At 35.7% G+C, this 20,215-nt stretch overlaps 1 protein-coding gene across 1 annotated transcript in view; it reads left to right on the top strand.

Annotated features, from left to right (window-relative positions):
• Positions 1-20,215, top strand: part of piezo1 (piezo type mechanosensitive ion channel component 1 (Er blood group)) — a 188,287-nt gene that overhangs the window by 108,241 nt on the left and 59,831 nt on the right. Inside the window, exons 6-12 of the mRNA XM_691263.10 lie at positions 1,184-1,379; positions 3,726-3,939; positions 12,216-12,390; positions 13,446-13,550; positions 16,200-16,290; positions 16,394-16,488; positions 19,616-19,876. Of these exons, the coding sequence (XP_696355.4) occupies positions 1,184-1,379; positions 3,726-3,939; positions 12,216-12,390; positions 13,446-13,550; positions 16,200-16,290; positions 16,394-16,488; positions 19,616-19,876 (1,137 nt within the window). The remainder of the gene's footprint in view (positions 1-1,183; positions 1,380-3,725; positions 3,940-12,215; positions 12,391-13,445; positions 13,551-16,199; positions 16,291-16,393; positions 16,489-19,615; positions 19,877-20,215) is intronic.

Raw genomic sequence — 20,215 nt, 5'->3', positions numbered from 1 at the left:
CATCTTGAAATTATTAAGCCAATGGCATAATTATCAAAATTAAAACATACTCAACAGTAACAGGTTATAAGGTTTTACTCACGTTTTTTTTTAAAAAGGGCCTTATTATTAAAATGTTAAAATATTAAGTTTATTTTTTTACAATCACACTTCATAAAAACTGTCTGCAGAAACACTCATTAGCAATCTCCCTTTGTTTGTGTCATCAGAGGGAGAAAGCCCCGCCCATTAGTGACAATCACGTTCCTCATTTGCCTAGGACGTTAGTCTTGTTTTTGAATTTGCCGCTATCCTGACACATATGCATTTGTAGCTCCGCCCTCTTTTCAAAAGACTGCTAAGAACACAATCTCATTTGAATTTAAAGCGACAGTCACCAAAATGACACAACTAGTATCAAAGCCTAAAAGTGACAGTTTTAAAGAGTTTGTGGGGTATTTTTAACTGAAATTTCACATAGACACCCTGACTTATTTTACATCTTGTAAAAAGGGGCATAATAGGCCCCTATTAAGTAAAGTCAGCTTTTAACTTTTAAGGCAATGCACAGCAGACACACAACATCATAAGATGTTTATATTAGGTAAGACTTACTGTAGGTCATGATGTGAGGTGACCAAAATTTAGTTTCAAGTCAGGGTCTAAGGTACAACGTTTTTTGATGTCCAATGAGGCCGTTAAATTATGTTTATGTTTGGTTGATTTTAGGTTGTGTTGAAAAACATTGAGCCAACATCTTAAACCAACTTTATATTGATGTCAAATACTGATTTTCATTCATCAGGTATTGCAACCAAACTCCAATGTCTGATAAACGTCACATTGGTAACATCAAGCTTTAACATCATTAGACGTTGATATTTGATTGATTTTAGGTTGTACATTGAAGTTGGTTTGATGTTGGGTTCTGACGTCAACCCAATTTACATTTTCAAACAAAATGCAACGTCCGCATGGAGTTGGGGTACAATCTGACATCATGTTGACGTCCTGTGCCTGCTGGGTGGGTTTACTCACTTGCTTAGGTTAAGTAACTGCTTTTGGTGAAAACAACCAAATCACCAATGGCCCTTTTGGTTTTTGGTATTTGTTTTTGTCATTTTAACATGCCAATATTGTCATTTTAGATGTGATATCAGTGACAATGTCTTTATTTTGACACTGTCCTCTTTTTTTTTTTTAGGCGGATGAAACAGAAGACGATGATGAGGATGTGGAAGGGGAAGATGAGGGGATGTTGTCCTGTAGTGAGACTGAGGATGAGGAGAGTCCTTCCTCAAGCAGTGCAGCACAATTGGCAGCTCGTCTGCGAGCCACAGCACAGCGCTTTCTTAGGAACATGGGCCGCATCCTGGCTGTAACACTACTAGCTCTAGCTGGTAAGACAGAACATAACACAACATAAAAGACCCGTTTCTGTTTAATGGAAAGAAGACAAGAAATAATATTTTGCTAGATTTCTTTCAAGATACTAGTGTTCATATTATAAGTGCAATTTATAGGCTTAATTAGGTCAATTAGGCAAGTTAGGGTGATTAGACAAGAAATTATATGATGACGGTTTGTTCTGTAGCCAACCAAATATTATCATGTTAAAATGGTTAAAATTGTGTTAAAAAATGAAAAAGTGCTTTTATTTTAGCCGAAATAAAACAAATAAAACTCTCTCTAAAAGAAAAAACTATAACAGAAAATACTATAAAAAAATCCTTGTTCTGTTAAACCTCATTTGCCAAATGTTTGAAAAAGAAAATTATTACTATTAATTTGACTTCAACTATACTCGTGATAATAATAACAGTCCATATAAGTTTTAAACTTGAAATCAAGTTAATTTCTTCAAAAGTGTGTTCATGATTTACATTTTTACTTTAAAATAAAGTCATAACTCGAAATAATAAAGCATTTAAATATATTACATTTAGGTAGGTCTACAGAAGTGGCAGAGTGTGATGTCCTTAAGGATGTTTGCACAATAAATGCTTTTAAAAATGCTATTTATTTGTGTATGTGGAATCTTGTCACAATTATTACAGTTTTCATTGAGTAGTAACAGTAAGTGGTTTAGAATCCAGAAGTGTGACTAACTGGTTCCAGATCCCAGCTGTAACAAGTGATGGTTTTAGAGGGATTGCCAGACTGCATACTAGTCTCTGGGGTAATAAAATAAACAGGGGGGCTAATAATTCAGTGGGTGTAATAATTCTGACTACAACTGCATATATATATTTGATTATTAGTCCAGTCATAGTTAGGCATGCAGAATTTTAACTAATTTTTAAAATAAGCCCTCATTTTATGTTTTTGCAGACTTAATATATTATGTATTCCTATAAATACAATAAATATAAAAATCAGGTTAAGTTACGCTATTTATTTATTTATTTTTTTTAATGTGGTTAGCAAGCAAAACTTGTCATCACTCTCTCATTTTTCTCACTCATCAGTCACACTCTCTCACAAATTTTGTCCTAAAGCGACTACTGTATGCTCAGTGGTTGGCCTTCGGCATGCAGAAATTACACTTATTACTAAGCCATACTCACATGCTATTTTAGAGATAATATTCAGAGTAGTATGGTAAACAATACAGGGAGCACTTCACAGGTTGTCAATGTTAAAAAAAACAAAACAAAGTAAATATAAAACCAACTTCAGCTCAGTAGAGCAGGCTAGGTGGAAGAGCACTATTTACTTATGTTTTGTTGATAAACTAAATAAAAATCTGCATTATTAATGCTGTAAAAGGTCCCATAAGAAACTGAAAATAGTCACTTCAATCATTTGCCAGCAGATTTTTGTGGCTGAACAACACTTCTGTGCATATAACCCATTCTTAAAAACACAATCTACATCAGCGTTGCATGACTAAAATAGTTTTAAAACAGATCATTACCTGTCTAAAAAAATACTTCAGCCATTGTGTCATTCTTCCTCCAGAATGCAAAACTAACTCCACTATTGATTCATTTTAAAAAGTTTTAATTCAGCATCAGTGGCGTAGCGGACGGGGTGGGCCCCGTGTGACTATTAACCCCCAAACCCACCCAAACCCCAACCCGGACTTAAGTTCACCTTGACACTGCCTCCAAATAACTCTTCTCAGCCTTAACACTGGTCTTCACTTCGCGCGATCATAAGCAACACAACCCCATTATTATCGGGATGTGAAGAAAATTTTAAACAAGCACAACAAAAAATGTTAAGCTAAATCAATAAGTAAAAACGCTCTGAAATATTATGACTATTTTTATAGTCACCTTTACACATTTAGATGACTGACTATAAGTGTCTATGCATCTATATATGAAGGAACTCTCATTGAAATGTTAGTAAAGTATTGATATACTGTTAGAGTTACTTAAACATGTTGCTTACTATTTACTTACCCAGTATTTGTCTAAAGGGCACCATCAAAATAAAATCATAAAAGATACAAACCAGACAGTTAGGCATAATGACAGAATAACATAATGTTAATTTTTTTCAACTGAGGGGTTCATCCAAATAAAATGTTAAGTAGATATTAGACATTAAAATAGCTAGTAGTTGACATATAGTTGCAGAAATCCTTATCTACATAATGTCCAAATGTAACTGTAGAGCACATCATTAAGAGACATCCGTTTTTCAGAACTAGGAACATGTGGTATTCATCTTCTTGTGTAGCATTTTTGTCAGTGTGTATATGAATTGGCTTTGAATTATTGTTTTTCTGTCTCCAGGAATCACTTTACCTTCTGCGTTCTCTGCCTTCTACTTCCTTCTCTTCATCGGAGTGTGCACATGGTGGGCTTGTCACTTTCCCATCAGCCATCTGGGCTTTAATGCCCTGTGTGTGATGGTGGCCTTCTTCACCGGTGGACACCTGGTGTGTCTTTACCTGTATCAGAGCTCATTCGCCCAGGCCATGTTCTCTCCTGCGGGCCTGTGGGCCAGGTAATGCTCTTCACCTGCTTTATTGTTTATAACATATTCCTTCTAGACTGCTGTGAATGTGGGGTCAGTTAAATTTTTTTCCAGGTTTTTATTTTTTATTTTTTTATTTAAGAAAATTATTCTGTTCATCAAGGCTTGAACATTTTTTTAAATATTTAATAAAAAAAAAATATTGTATGTAGTTTCAAATGAAATTATTATTCCAATCAATATTGCTATTATTATTATTACTATTATTAATAATAATAATAATAATAATAATAATAATAATATTACATGGGTGACGCAGTGGCGCAGTAGGTAGTGCTGTCGCCGCACAGCAAGAAGGTCGCTGGGTCACTGGTTCGAGCCTCGGCTCAGTTGGCGTTTCTGTGTGGAGTTTGCATGTTCTCCCTGCGTTCGTGTGGGTTTCCTCCGGGTGCTCCGGTTTCCCCCACAGTCCAAAGACATGCGGTACAGGTGAATTGGGTAGGCTAAATTGTCTATGAGTATGTTGTATAAGTGTGTGTGAATGGATGTTTCCCAGAGATGGGTTGCGGCTGGAAGGGCATCCACTGCGTAAAAACGTGCTGGATAAGTTGGTGGTTCATTCCACTGTGGCGACCCCAGATTAATAAAGGGACTAATCTGACAAAAAAAAGATTGAATGAATGAATAATTAATATTAGACTGGTTTCTGAAGGACCATGTGATTCTGAAGACTGGTATAATTAAGTTGAAAATTCACCATTAAAATCACTGGAATACATTATTAAATAAATAAAGGATATACTACTTTTGAACAGTTATTTCATAGTGCAATAACATTTCACAATTTTACTATTTGTACTGTATTTTTTGATCAAACAAAAGAAGCCTTGGTGAGCAGGATAAGCTTATTTTAAACATTTAAAAATCCTACTGACCCCAAATTTTGACCAGTGGTGTATATTCCATATATTTTCAGCTTTTAACCTAATAGCATCATTTCACTGCACTGTTTTTGTTGGATTACTTTGATTTGACAAAGTAGCATGTAAACCTAATTCATCATCAGTGTTTGTCCTCGAACAACATTTCTCTAAATCAAACAGACTGGATACTGGATATCAAAAATTAGGACAATATACACACAATTTCCTGCATCAATATCTTTTGTTTAAGTGACAACTGCAATATTAAACAATATTGTTAAAATTAGAATGAAGCACAAGGCTGGGTTTGAAACCATCATGTTTATGGTAAGAGGTGGTGTTAGGATTATGTTTTTATGACAGAAATTGTGTTCCAGGACCAACAGAAGAATGTTGATACAAGAACACTTCTTGCTTGGCAAACTCACAGTGACTATTACTGGTAGTACAGTCAACGTGGCTGTATTAAAGGGCACCTATTATGAAAATCATCTTTTGTTAGCTGTTTGGACAGAACTTTGTGTACTGTAGGTATAGTGTGTCCACAGTCACATTGGGGTGATATAAAACCAAAAAGTCTCTTTTTTTCAATTTCCTGATCTTAAAATTATATCCAAATCTCTCTTATTTTGAGGCCCACTACAATGTGGCGTAGGAGTGCAGCTTCCCCACCCACCAAATTGATTGACAGCTGCGTATTAACATGTTTCCGTTGTAACACGTATAATCATATCCATAAGACAGGATGTGCACAAAGCAGCCGGGATTAAAAGATCTGCTTAGCTCTCTGTGATCATCAATCATCATCAAATGTAATCAAGAATGAGTTTGTAATGAATTACAGCAATTTTACCGTCTTTACTTAATCATTAGTATTTCTAACAAACGTTATGTGAGATCTGCTTCTTTCATGTCTGTCACTGTGCTGTTTATCTGAAGCAGCCGAGGCAGAGATTGAGACACACAATCTGACAGGCATGTGGGAATGGTGGGTGGGGAGAACTAGCATTAAAGGCATAGGCAACAAAAACAGTTAAAGGATGCTCAGAGCACAAAATCCTAATATTCTGAAAGGTCTAATAAATAATCTGATGGTTGTTTTGAGCTGAAACTTTACAGATACATTCTGGAGACACAAAACTCTTATCTTAAATCTTGAAAAAGGGGCAAAACATGTGCCCTTTAAGGTAAAAAAATACAGTATCAGCATTAACATTGCAAATATGTGTATTTAAAATAACAGTTTTTTGGGGGGTGAATACACTATATTGCCACACAGTTTGGAAGATTGCCACACAGTCTTTACATGCAGATAAACTTTTATGACACCCCAATCTTAATATGTAGGGTTTAATGTGGAGTCTCCAGGTAAGGCTCTCAATAAGGTTTTGATGTGTGTATTGGAATTTTTTAGTATTATTCTAGAAGTGCATTTGTGAAGTCAGGCCCTGATGTTGGATAAGAAGGTCTCCACTCTAATTCATAACAAAGATGCTCTGTTGGGTTGAGCTCAGGACCAAGGCCAGTCAAGTTCCTGCACACCAAATTTGCTCATGCCTGTTTTTACGTTGCTTGCTTTGTGAGCACTCAAGTTGAAATAGAAATGGAGGATCTGCAAACTGTTTCCACGTTTTGAGCGAAATTGTTTAAATAGCACATTAATTTGCACTATTTTGTGGACTCATGGGTGTTTCGGTCTAAAAAGGAGGTGTGTTAAGGCATATTGTTAGAATGTTGCTCTTTTTAAAAACTGAAATACATTTTGTCATTGAAGAATAGGATTAGGATTAGAATAGGAGTGTTTGGATAAAACCTTTTACCACACTTTGCTATTATTGTTCATTCATTCATTTGCTGGAAATTATAACTGATTTTAGAATTAGTTTTGAAACAAATCTTTGAATTTAACAAACAAAATTTAACATGTAGGCTAATGGATGTTTTCAGTGAAGTGCGTACAACACTGTTTCCTTATCCACAAAATCAAAGGAGTAAAGCAAAGAGTAGAAGTAAAGAGAAAGTATAGAGGCCGAATGGAAGAGGATCATTCTTTATCCTTGTGCTGCGGATGGTCTGTTAAGCTGTTTACTTGCTGCAGATGGTCTGAAACGTTCAGTTTTTCCTCTTACATAGTCCACCATGTAAATAGCAAATGTACCAAAGGCGTGACACTCTTAAAGGAAATGTGAGATAAGACCCTGATTGGGTTAATCCACATTATGCTCAAAACACACCCATAACGCATGAAGAGAATTAGCACAACTCTATTAGACCATGAACTATGGCACAAAGCTTATTTTTCGTACATTAAAATAGCAAAAGTGGATTCGGACACCTCCTTGATGCTTTTGCACTATACGCTTTATACTTTATTGATGCTGAAATTATATGTTGTGCAGCCATAATATATATGATATGATAAACTTATAGAGATCTAGGTTCCAGTTTCTCAAATTCCATTCTAATGTCATTCAATATTCAATATCATTCTAATATAAGGATTAGAGGTTCAAGAAAATGGTGCTGGTTCATAAAAATGTGGATATAACCATGATATGAATGTAAGGTATGCATGGAATGTATGCATATATTCATGTATGCATGTATATATGTATGTATGTATGTATGTATGTATGTATGTATGTATGTATGTATGTATGCATGTATGTATGTATGCATGTGTGTTTATGTATGTGTGCATAAGTTGTTAACATCATGTAAATATATAAATATTTTTTTTCCATTATTACAAATTGGGAAATTCCACATTGCACTTCTGTGGTTTGTTCTGAGCCGTAAATGATTCGTCTGGCATGCTCAGCCTCTGTGGTTGTGTGAGGGTTGTGTTGTGGCAGGGTGTGATGTAAATGTGAGAGGCATTGCTGGATTAAAATAGCACCTCAGGCAGGGGAGGTGAAGGTGGCGTATCCTGCCAACCTTACATAACCCACTGAAAGCAATACTGAGATTCAAGCCTTCGATATGTCCTGAAGATTGATACCCATACGTCTTCACTCAACGGCTTGGCAAGGTTGCCAGCTCTGTGCAGTTTTTTTCCTGACCCATAAATCTCTGCTGACCTCTGTCCTATCGCAGATAACTGTCACAGCTGTCACACTGAGATAAAACAAAATGTGGCTATACATTATCATCTGGGACATGTCAGAAAACAAATAGTGCACAATGCTGCCAGATATTTAGTGTTGTTTACGAAAGCAACACACTTTGGTTTAAAGCAGGAGTATCGTTCACATTTTGCCTATTCTCATTTTAATCTTCTTAAGCACCTATAGAATAGTACTGCATCCAGTGGCGCCTGCAGGCGTACGGCTGTACGCACTGTGCGTACCTACCATGAGAGGGCACAAATTAATGCCGCTTTTTAATTTTTTTATTACATAATTTAAATTGATTATTAAACAGATACACTACGATATATTGATAAAGCAAAGCCAGAATGACAACAAATAAAGGTGTGTGTTTTAAAGTGTGTATGTACTTGCATGGTGGGAGATGGGTAAAGAAATTTGTTGGTTTTAGTTTTGCTGGTGGATTTTCCGCACCTAAAAATCACTACTCAGATAGCTATTGTTTAAAACAAGGTGAAAATGAGTAAACACTCTTTAAAACAGCTAAACTTAATTGAGACATTTGCCAAAAGGCCTAAAACTAATGAGACAAATACCGCAGTCTCATTATCAGCACCTGAGCCGGGGAACATGTCTCGTTTATCAGACAGATCAGACCCAGCTGCTGCGCGGCCTCCTCACATGGAACAGCTACCATTCAAGGTGTTTTAAACTATTTTATCAGAAAGACTGTCATAAATAAGCAGACATCTAAATTCTCACGAGCTTCTGAAGTGTCTTACAATTCCAACCGAGTTTGTTCCACCGAGGTAAATGTTCAGTGCTGTTGCGAATATCCGAATTTGGCTTTGGCATTGTGGTTTGGCATTGTTAAAGCATATTGCGGGTTTTGAAGCACTTTACTTCAAATGTTATTGGTTCTTCTATTTTATCTAGAAGACAACTGACCGAGTAAAATATTTGAACAAAGGGACAAACAATATATGAAATTGTTTTTCTAAGAAAAATATAGGCTACAAATTTTATTTTTGTTTGAGCCCGTCCACTACTCAACTGTGCGGGTGGATGATTTTCGGTTAGTGGAAAGTAAGGATTTAATTAATGCTTCACTAATTGTATTTTATCACAATTTTCTGTCATATATTTGCAAACTTTTTAATATGTCATAATTTTAATAACTACGTCTTGAGCGTCTGATTTTTCCTTGGCGCTTATGTGCTTTTATTACATTTAGATTTCAGCAAAATATTAAAATTAAAAAGGAAATAAGTTATGTCATAACGAATACCCTTGAATAATGCAGCCTTTGACAGCAAGCATCAGTGTTTCTTGACATGACTGGCGGAAGGGGGCGGGGCGGGACGGTGCTGGATTTGTGCGTACCTTGGAATAAAATCCTGCAGGCATCCATCTTTTCTCCAAAAAATATTTTTTTAAAAGAGAAAGATACTACTCTCAGCAAAAACATGCACGTCTTGGAGGTATGACGTCGGTGGATTTATACACTTAAAGTCCTTTTAAGTATAATTAATAGTAATTTCACTCAGTGGCCATCTTTGAAACGCCTCTCGGGCAATATGCTTGGGCATTTTGTCTGATTGGGGAAACATCAAATTCTTCAAAATTGTTTACCAAGTTTACGATTACATTTCATATTTGAAACCACCAATAAACTATTTGCTGAAATTCTAGTGTGTTTGTTGACCATCAAACTGTCATGAAAAAACATCTGGTTTGAGTTTCTCCCCTGGAGAAACCTTAGTCTATTGACTAGTCATTAATTGGCTCCTGTACTAGTAGGCAGGGCTTCATTCACCATATTGACCGTTACACTTTTCCCAATTCAAAACTATATGGGACACATGTCTTGTGTATTCTATAGTCTTTGTCTATACATAAGTGTGATACAGCTTCTTGTCTGTGATCAACTAAAACCTGTGATATCGCTGTCAGTAAAATAATGGAAAAAACTTAACCTTAACTCTTTGAAATGTTCAATCAAACCACTGTGATCGCTCTAGGCTGATTCCTGGTTTATAATATCATAATGTTCTATTTCATGTAATCGGATGCTAAATTCAAATGTGGATTTCCACGACAGCAACATTTGTTTTACATTTGAAAACAGATTTACTAACATAACCAAACATGCATGGTTTGTAAAATATTTGCTGATGTCACATAATCTGATCATTTGCATTATTCAACTCAGATAAACACGTTTATGTAACTGTAATGTTAAAACGACACTTTTATGTAGTTTTGGAGAAGTGGATGAATTGTCATGTTATAAATCCAGCAGCTCTTATATCTTCACTGCAGTGCCGGAGGCTTGTGGTGTGTTATTATAAACCAGATGTGTCACCATGGAAATATAAAATATGCATTCTATAATGGTCACAATAAAAATCTCATAAATGAGGGCAGCTGAAGTATTTATAACACACTGTAGGTGTGAAAGGGCTAAATTAACTATCGCTAAATAAGATCAACTTCCTTTTACACAAAAAAACACACTTCTATGGTGTCAATATTGTGCAGTGCAGGCCAAATAAGGAGTTCCATCCCTAATGACACCAACTAGAGCAATGTTTCAAAAAATAAACTTAAAAGCTAGACGTACCAACCTGAAAGTATGATTTTTGACAGGAAAAACTATATATTTTTTAGCATTTGATCTATGATCTACATGAGAATACAACTCTGTAACAATGAAAATACCTCTGAATGCTGAAATGTTGTGAAATTATATACAAATTCCTAAACTTGAGCCTAGCTCACACCACATCAAATAAAAAGAGTGTCTTATGATCACCAATGAATCAATTTAGTCATAAGTAGTCACATAATCTACCGCAAATCATTATATGGCAGTTTTTACATGTCTTATATGTTTCATCAGTTAGATGCATTTTGCTGTAAGGCTGTATAATTTTGACAATCACTCCAGTTCAAACTACGTATTTATAGTAAGCTGAATCAACACAATTCTTAAGTTTTTTGTTTTTTTTTTACTTAATTGCAACTAGTAGCAATAGTAAATAATAACTTTATTGTTTTATGTTCAATAAGCTTAAACCTGTAAAAGCAATTATGTTAACTTAATCAATTTGTGCTGGGACAACATGAAGGAATTGTGTGGAACCCAGCATTTTTAACAGTGATCTAAATAAGCAGAACATTTGATTTTGACGTGGATAATAAGAATATATATATAGTATAGATATTTTTGTGTACCAAATCACCATATCAGCATTGAGATCATATAAATACATTTAGTTTAAAAATATATTCAAATGAAAGCAACTCTTCTTTGTTATTGCAATTCTTTGTTATTCGATTTTTTTTTTTTGCTGGATAAAAAAAAAGATCTGTTGTAAACATATCTAAACAATACTTTTTCATACAACATAAACTGAACAGACACATCTTATCTAGTTAATTTACATTGGGTGTGTCTATGCATATTGCAGAGCAACATGTTTAAGTAGCTAATTTGTAGCACTGCATGATTGCATACATATATGTTGTTGTTGAAAATAGAGCTAAGGATTCTCATCTGATTCTTAATATACAACAAAACAAGATGGATGAATTAACATTTTGAATGAATCACTTGATAAAATGTCTCATCGACAAATCCATTTTTAACAGTTGGTTTTCAGCACCTATTAAAGTGACAACAATAAAATAACTTTCTTACTATATTTACTATATTTTGAATCTAATAAAGCTTTACCATGTCCTTAGTCTTCCAACACCTCATTGACGATTGTTTAGAGTGCATTACTTAACAAATTCAAGGGAATTAGCCACAAATTTTGCCTAGACATAAAATAGTTAATCTTTTTATAAGAATGGGTTGGTTTTACAAGTGAAGTTGCATGTACCACTCACATTGCTCACATAAGGTTTAAAAATCATTAAATTAACACCTTATGCAATAATATTTAGTAAATTGATACATTTGATGGTTTAAATGAATTTCATATGATATGTTTATTGTATTGTTTCTATAATTATAATTATATAAATAGTAAATTTGTTTATGTTTGGTTGTGGTATCGGTTTCTATTGTTATGGACTAGGGTAAATGTTTATTTTTTGTTGTTGTTGTTTACGTATTTGTATCTGTTGTTATATTTTAATGTAATTTTTTATCTATTGATTTGGATGATGATCTGATGTAAAGTTGTCATTTTATTTGTTGGACTACGTTGTTAGTGGCTAATTGTGATCTAGAAAAACACTTAAACCTGTTTTTATGTAATAAGTTGTCTTTGTTTCACTCCAGACTCTTTGGCCTGAAGGATTTAGTAACACCAGGAAATTGTACCACTTTTGAAGTCACCCTCAACACACAGTATGACTGGCCAGTGTACGTCAATCCCGGCATTCTTCTGCTCCTCTACATCTCTGTGACCATTGTGCTGAAAATCAACAGCAACAGTCTAGGAGATGCAGACAAGGTGATCGCACACACTCATGTATTCTGTTAAAAGGATAGTTAAGCCAGTAAGTTAGAATTGTGTCATACTTTAAGTTGATCAAACACTAAGGGCTCTATTTTGACTGTCCATGTGCAAAACGGAAAGCGCAGGGCGCAAACGCTTTCAGAGCGTGTCAGAATCTATATTTGCTAATTTAAGGACGGGAATATCCGCTTTGCGCCGTGGCGCATGGTCTAAAAGGGTTTAAATTATTTTCTTAATGAGTTATAGGTATGTTTTGAGAATAAACCAATCTGTCTCATCTCCCATTCCCTTTAAAAGCCAGCTGCGTCGCGCCATAAGCGCATTTGCTATTTACAGGACGTAAAGTAAGTGGAAGTGGAAAAACTGAGCATTTTACAAGCAAACAGTTTATTGTTTTGTTTTGTTTATTGTTTTTGTTTTGTTTTGTGTTTTGATATGTTTTTTTGATTAGTTGTTTGTTTTGTTTAATAATTTGTTCGATGGCATAATTGTGTATATAAAAAGATCAAACAAGCAGAGCCTCAAAAGCTCTTTTGTACGAGGAACTGCTTTCTTCGGCCATTCATTCACATCTGCAGCTGACGTCAGAACAGCAGAAACCGTTGCTAATTCACAAATGTCACTTTAGAGCTTGCATTTGAATTATTCTCTAGTGTAATGTCTAAAGTGATTGCAAAACAGGTAATTTTACTAACTTTTTTTGCAAGATTATAAGGCTGAACCACATGAAATGCCATCAGTCTACAGAGATTTCCTAAAATTATTCTGCTGTAGAATTCTGGTAATTCTTGTGTTAGAAAAGGACAATAAAATAAGCATTAAAATTATGCATATCAACTGTGCATTTTATTCTCAAGCAATACATTGAATTTTAATACATTTATTTAGCTTACCTATTCCTTTGAGAGCCCTTTGTAAGGTCAAAAATCCAACATTTGTACAATCGTAAGCCAGTCAATCACATTGTTTGTGTATAATAAATTAGTTTGGGCTAGTGTCTGATTCACACAGTATATACACTGATGCGTAATGTCTTTATGTTTGTCTAGGCCCGTGAGGGTGAAGCTGTGAAAACAGTGCAGGGTGAAGCTGGAGAAGAAGTAGAGCTCAGATTGTGGGAGGCAAGGAGACAAAGCAGTGAAGATGACACTAAGGTAAAGAATAAAACTTGACATTTTACATTTATATATTATGGAACCTTAGAGAAAAAAATGTCTTTTGGGTTTTGAGGGGGTACAGAAGCACATATGCATGTCTGATGAAATATTTAAGGAGGTTTTATTAGTCTCTATGTTGTCATTGCTGTATCCACATGCTGTAATTAAAAAGTATTACATTTTAGTTGCTTTATGTGCATGCTGATGCCTCTATTATGATATATTAAATAATTTTATTAGGATCTCTTATGAAAAGTCTATTCAATATTTTAAAAAATAGAGCAAAAGCTTTTCTCCTTCTGTAACCGTTCATTCAAGGACTCAAGCTTCAAACAGCTATTTCACACTGCCTGAAAGATAAAATCTGTAAATGCAAAATAGGGGACGCCACTGGTAAACATTCCCTGCCTCTGGCATACAGCACCAAATGCACACATTTGTATCAGTATTTTAAAACCTGGCATCAGAAAAAGTATCACCATTGCATGTTTGTGTTTATTTTGCTTATGTTGTTTTTTGTTTTGTTTATTACTTTGTTTTTATTAGTTTTTAGTTTCGTTTTTTGTTTTGTTTTGTCTGGTGTTTTGTTTTGTTTATTATATTATTATTATTATTATTATATATTTGTATTATTTTTGTTTATATATACATATATATATATATATATATATATATATATATATATATATATATATATATATATATATGCTGTCAATCGATTAAAAAAATTAACTAATTAATCGCGATTAATCAAATTTAAAATACTGAAACTTGTAATTTTGGCTATTTAAATGTAAAATTAATGTAAACGCAAGACAAAAAAAAATTTAAATTTAAAATATAATTGTTTAATATATTTTTTGTTGAACTTGTAACACAGATTTCTTCATGTAAACAAAATACCCACAATAAACCATCAAGATCCTGGCTTGACAGTCATATTTATTACAGAAATTAAAACACAGGCATGTTAATGGCATTTAAATTTCAAAACAATCAATGCCAATAAAGAAAACATTGATTTCCAGATATGGATATGGATTGCAGATATGGAAAATGAAAAAATATAATAATAAACTATAGAATACAAACTGTTGCACTCATTGTAAAGTTTTATTGCTGTGAGTTGAGAACATTAGTTATAGAGTAGAAACAATTTTGCTTAATCCTCCTTTACATTCATCCAGTTGCTAAGACTAGGAGTATCCTGCAAGTGCACAGAGACTCCCAAATGCCCGCAAATGAATGATAAATTCTTGCAAACCGGTCGTTAAATACATTGCACACCCCTCTCGCCCCTACTCAGATACGTCGCTCACTCCACCCCTGACACACACACACACACAACGCGCTGCAGACGTTTTGGCCCCAACGGCCTTCCATACTGGAGCGACTCCCAGATTCAACACGCATGATCACGTTCATCAAATTTGCTTAAAGTAAGCGTCCTAAAGTATTACTGTATTTCACAAGGATTCTGACACAACAACATGAAGCATACGCTTTCGTTGCATTTAATGAGGAAACACGCTAAACTTGGAGGGCTCATGCTGAATGGCAGAGTAATGCCCTGTCTTTGACAGCTCGCGACTTCACCAGACGTTCTGAGTACATTTACATAAGACACAAATACTCCGATTTTAATATGATTAAGTTAATACTCTTATTAAAATTCTACCGTGTAACCTTAAAAGGAACCTTAAGAGGATTTTCTTTCTGTTCGCCATGCGGTATCAACTTACAACAGATGTCGAAAGTTAAAAATGAAACACCCGAAATTGCATGAAACTGGATAACCTGTGATGCAACTAATTGTTTTATACTGAAACTTGCCTTCAAAAAGTGCTTCCTTGGTCTTATCCACATTTATTGCATGTTGAACACACGTCCACCACAACAGGAAGTAAAAAAAACCTGAACTGCCTTAATTGCATGAATTTTTTTTAACGCGTTAATTATTTAAAATTAATCGCATGCGTTAAAGCGTTCATTTTGACAGCGCTAATATATATATATATATATATATATATATATATATATATATATATATATATATATATATATATATWATTTTTTTTTTTTTTTTTTTGCTTTGTTTGGTGTCTTGCCTGTAACCACCTCTAAAGCCCAAAGTATACTTAGTATTTGTATGCACAATCAAACACAGTTAAAAGCCCCTTTTCACACAGTGATACCGGTAAATATATGGAAAATGTCCGGAACGACTTTACCGGTATTTTCAAAAAGGGCCTGTTCACACATACACACCTTTCTGGTAAATTGCCGGTAATTTTCTAGAAAGGTGTGTATGTGTGAAAGGGGCTAATGTTACAACAGTTGTAAATATCTTTTAATTCCTTTGTGTAAAGGTTTTTGCAAAATTCAGTAGTATGTTGTTGCTTTTGTCTCTTCAGTTCTAATTAGTGCAATGACAAAGCAGCATTAAAAAAAATGAAACTATCTTTTATGTGCAAGCAAAAAGTACATACAGTATATTATCTGCATAAAACCAAATTATAATTTGGGCTTTTTTAATTAAAGACACAATAATGCTGAATGAATGTTTTGATTGATGAAAGGAATAAATGAATGAATGTCAGATGCAGACCTTTTGTGACATAAATGTCTTTTTTCCCCCTGGTTTAGCAAACTCTTCTCACTACAGTAGATTCTACTCTATCTGAATCACACATCACTAAAGAGCCTGTGATCAACGGTTCAAGCCAACATGACATAGGTAGAGCAATGTACATTGTTGTTTACACATATATTATGTTTACTAAAAGTTCACATTCAACTAAGCATTTATGTGAGTGAACTTGTGATATTTGTTTGTGCAGGGCCCAGTGGAGAGGCTACGGTTGATAATCCTCTTCGTCTGGTGGGACGAATGGTCTTGCAACAGAGTTACATATGTGCTCTCATTGCCATGATGGTAAATCAAATATTCTTTTTTTAAAAAAAAAACAGATGTGCTGCTGATTTGTATTGACGTTGACATTTTGAAAAATAATTCTTCAATCAAAAATACATTTTAAAGTTCAATGGAGTCCAGCAGGGATGACCTTTCTTTGTAGAACAACCTAGCATTTAATAAAATAATCTACCCTACAGAATTTTCCATGGGCTTCTTGATAATTGTTTATGAATCATACATGGTTTTTCATTTCTTTCCAGGTATTGGTCTACTGAAACATGTCTTCCCTGTAGCATATTTTGATGAATGGGGTTTTTCCCACCTTCATTTAAAAAAAAAATCAAATGAGAACATAAAAACACACTCTGCTGAACTGTCAAGGTCATGTTGAGTTAGCAGGTGGCAATAAACGTCTTATACTGGGTTCACACCAAATGTAAAATTAACCGTTCGTAGAAGTAAGTTGCACTCAAAGTCAATGCAAATGCTTGAACAGTGGCGGATTACCATCATGCAGCACAAATGCGCTGTATTTGTATCAACAGCCAAGCCGAGTCAGTTCTAAAAAAACTCATGTCTATGTAAACTGGCTCTTAATAGACCCTGAGCTGCAAAGCCCCAGTTGAGCTAAAAAATAAATATGGCATCTCGAAGTAGCAAATCCAATATAATTGATTATATAAAACAAATGATTTGATAAAAGGTTAAAAACAAACAAAAAATGCAATGCTCTCTTTTTTTTTTATAAGTTTTCTCTTTTTAATTGCTCTTTGAAATTTTAATGTTAAATTCAAAGCTTCCTCATCCTGAATATAACTTTGTTACTAGAAATCATTATTAAGATGACAGTACTGCTATAGATATAACAGTCACTTTATTAGATACACCTGTCCAGCTGCTTGTTAACGCAAATTTCTAATCAGTTAATCACATGGCACCAACTCAATGCATTTAGGCATGTAAACATAATCAAGGTGATATGCTGCAGTTTAAACTGAGCATCAGAATAGGGAAGAAAGGGTATTTAAGTGACTTTGAACGTGGCATCTTTGTTGATGATGGACGGGCTGGTCTGAGTATTTCAGAAACTGCTGATCTACTGTTTTTTTTTTTTTTTTTACAGACAACCATTTCTAGAGTTTACAGAGAATGGTCTAAAAAAGAGGAAATATTAAGTGAGCGGCAGTTCTATGGGTGCAAATGCATTGTTGATGACAGAGGTCAGAGGATAATGGCCAGACTGGTTCCAGCTGATAGAAGGGCAACAGTAGCCACATTTCCACTGTCAGGCCATTGTGATCCAGGGCTTTATCAGGCTGGGCTGGGCCAGGCCAATCTCCTGGGAGGTTAAGCAGTGAGGCCAAAATCATCCACTGTCGGGCTAGTAGCTCGCAGCGCGTCATGCAAACCCCGCCCCAAGAACGTCCCCCGAATCAAAACGTCACACAACCTGCCCACTTCAGCAGGAATCAGGCAGATAAAGCACACCATCGCATCATCATGAAACCATTAAAACGAAGACAACCGAAACAAACAAATGACATGATATTGTACAGCATTACATTATATGTCTACACGCACAGGTCTGTGTGTCCTCATTCATTATATTTGTTTACTTAACGACCGAATGATGGCATTGTGCATCGACTGTTAGGTCTCGCCACTAACGGAGGCGAGATTTGTTTGCACTATTTGTATGCCGCTTACACTCGTGTGCAATTGGAAAACTAGTGTACTGACCGCGGCATGCCATCTTTAATAGACTCGGGCAAACTTCGCCTGTCCTTTCACCCCGCTTGAAGCCCCAGCTGGCCCTCTTTGGCACAAGGTATTTGGCCCGAAAAAGGCTGGCTATTGGCCCCGAGAAAGCCCCGCTTTGGCCCGATCAGGCCCCGGGACTGACTGGCCTTGGCTCGCCCTGGCTCGCCCGCTTTAGGGTGCAATAGTGGAAACGCAGCTAGTTACTCAAATAACCACTCGTTACAACCAAGTTACACAGAAGAGCATCTCTGAACACACAACACGTCCAACCTTGAGGCAGATACAGGGCTACAGCAGCAGAAGACCACACAGGGTGCCACTCATGTAAGCTAAGAACAGAAAACTGAGGCTACAATTTGCACAGGCTCACCAAAATTGAACAGTAGAAGATTGGAAAAATGTTGCCTGGGCTGATGAGTCTCCATTTCTACTGCAACATGAACAACATGAAAGCATGGATCCATCCTGCCTTGTATCAACGGTTCAGGCTAGTGGTGTTATGGTGGGGGGATCTTTCCTTGGCACACTTTGAGTACCATTAGTACCAATTAAGCAACATGTCACCGCCACAGCCTATCTGAGTATTGTTGCTGAACATGTCCATACCCTTATGACCACATCTTCTGATGGCTACTTCCAGCAGGATATTGTGCCGTGTCATAAAGCGTGAATCATCTCACACTGCTTTCTTAAACATGACAATGAGTTCACCAAACTCAAATGGCCTCCACAGTCACCAGATCTCAATCCTATAGAACACCTTTGGGATGTGGTGGAATAGGAGATTCGCATCTTGGATGTGCAGCCGACAAATCTGTTGCAACTGCGTGATGCTGTCATGTCAATATGGACCAAAATCTTTAAGGAATAGTACCTTGTTGAATCTATGCTACAAAGAATCAAGGCAGTTCTGAAGTCAAAAGGGGGTTCAACCCAGTACTTGTAAGGTGTAATAAAAAAGTTGCCGGTGAGTGTATATTACAATCAAGAACAAAACCATAGAAACTCTAAAGATGTTGCACAAGGACGTTTTCATGTTACACTCATGGTGCCTTCCAAACGTCATATATTGCCTTTCGAAGGTCACTTCAAAATGAAAACAATCCCGAGCGCCATATTAAAGTGTTGTTTCAAACCAGGGCTCTTTGGAATGAAGTGCACTCAGTTCAGGGACCCTCCAAAGAGATTGGGGCATAGGGATGAGCCCTTCCAAATAGAACTCTGTGTCAGTGTCCCAATGTCTAGTTAACCAAGCTCATCTCTGTTTTTATCAGTGTACTGATTCACGACCCTGAGAGCTAATTGAGACGCACACTGTGTTAACACGTCCTTTAAGAATGCACATGTGATAACAATGTGTTTGCACTCTTGCTGCCCCCTACAGGTGTGGAGTATAACGTATCACAGCTGGCTGACATTTGTGCTGCTGCTGTGGTCTTGTGTGATCTGGATGCTGAGGACACGTCAACGCTTTGCTGCTTATTGCTCTCCCTTCATCCTGCTGTACGGTTTAGCTCTGTGCTGCTTGCAGTACGTGTGGGCCATGGACCTGGAGACAGAACTGCCCCAGCACATCGGCTCCATGAGCCTGCATCAGCTGGGCCTGGACCGTGCACAGTACCCATGTTTGCGCTTGGGTGCCCTGGTGAGGATTTTTTAAAAATTATTGTTATTTTCTTTATTTTAGTTTTTTCAGTAACCGTTATTCTAGGATATATGCAAATAAAAAGTGTTCAACAACTTTCTGGGTTCAAAATAAATGCAGTAAAGATAAATTATACATTTGTGTCATAACAAAGCTGTTCTAAAAATACATCGCTGTGGGTATGTATGAGTTTTTTGTGATAAGTATAGTTTTTTTTTTCCTTTGGTACAGATCATTTGTATGTTTTTAATAATAAATTTGTGATATTAATTTCTATGTTAGGCAGTGTTTTGCCCCACCTATTCTCCACTCCACTAGTACTGTCAACACAAATTGGGG

The sequence above is a fragment of the Danio rerio genome, chromosome 7 (genome assembly GCF_049306965.1).
Source record: "Danio rerio strain Tuebingen ecotype United States chromosome 7, GRCz12tu, whole genome shotgun sequence".
Taxonomy (NCBI): domain Eukaryota; kingdom Metazoa; phylum Chordata; class Actinopteri; order Cypriniformes; family Danionidae; genus Danio; species Danio rerio.
The sequence above is the reverse complement of the archived record's forward strand: the minus strand, read 5'-3'. Positions and strand labels throughout refer to the sequence as shown.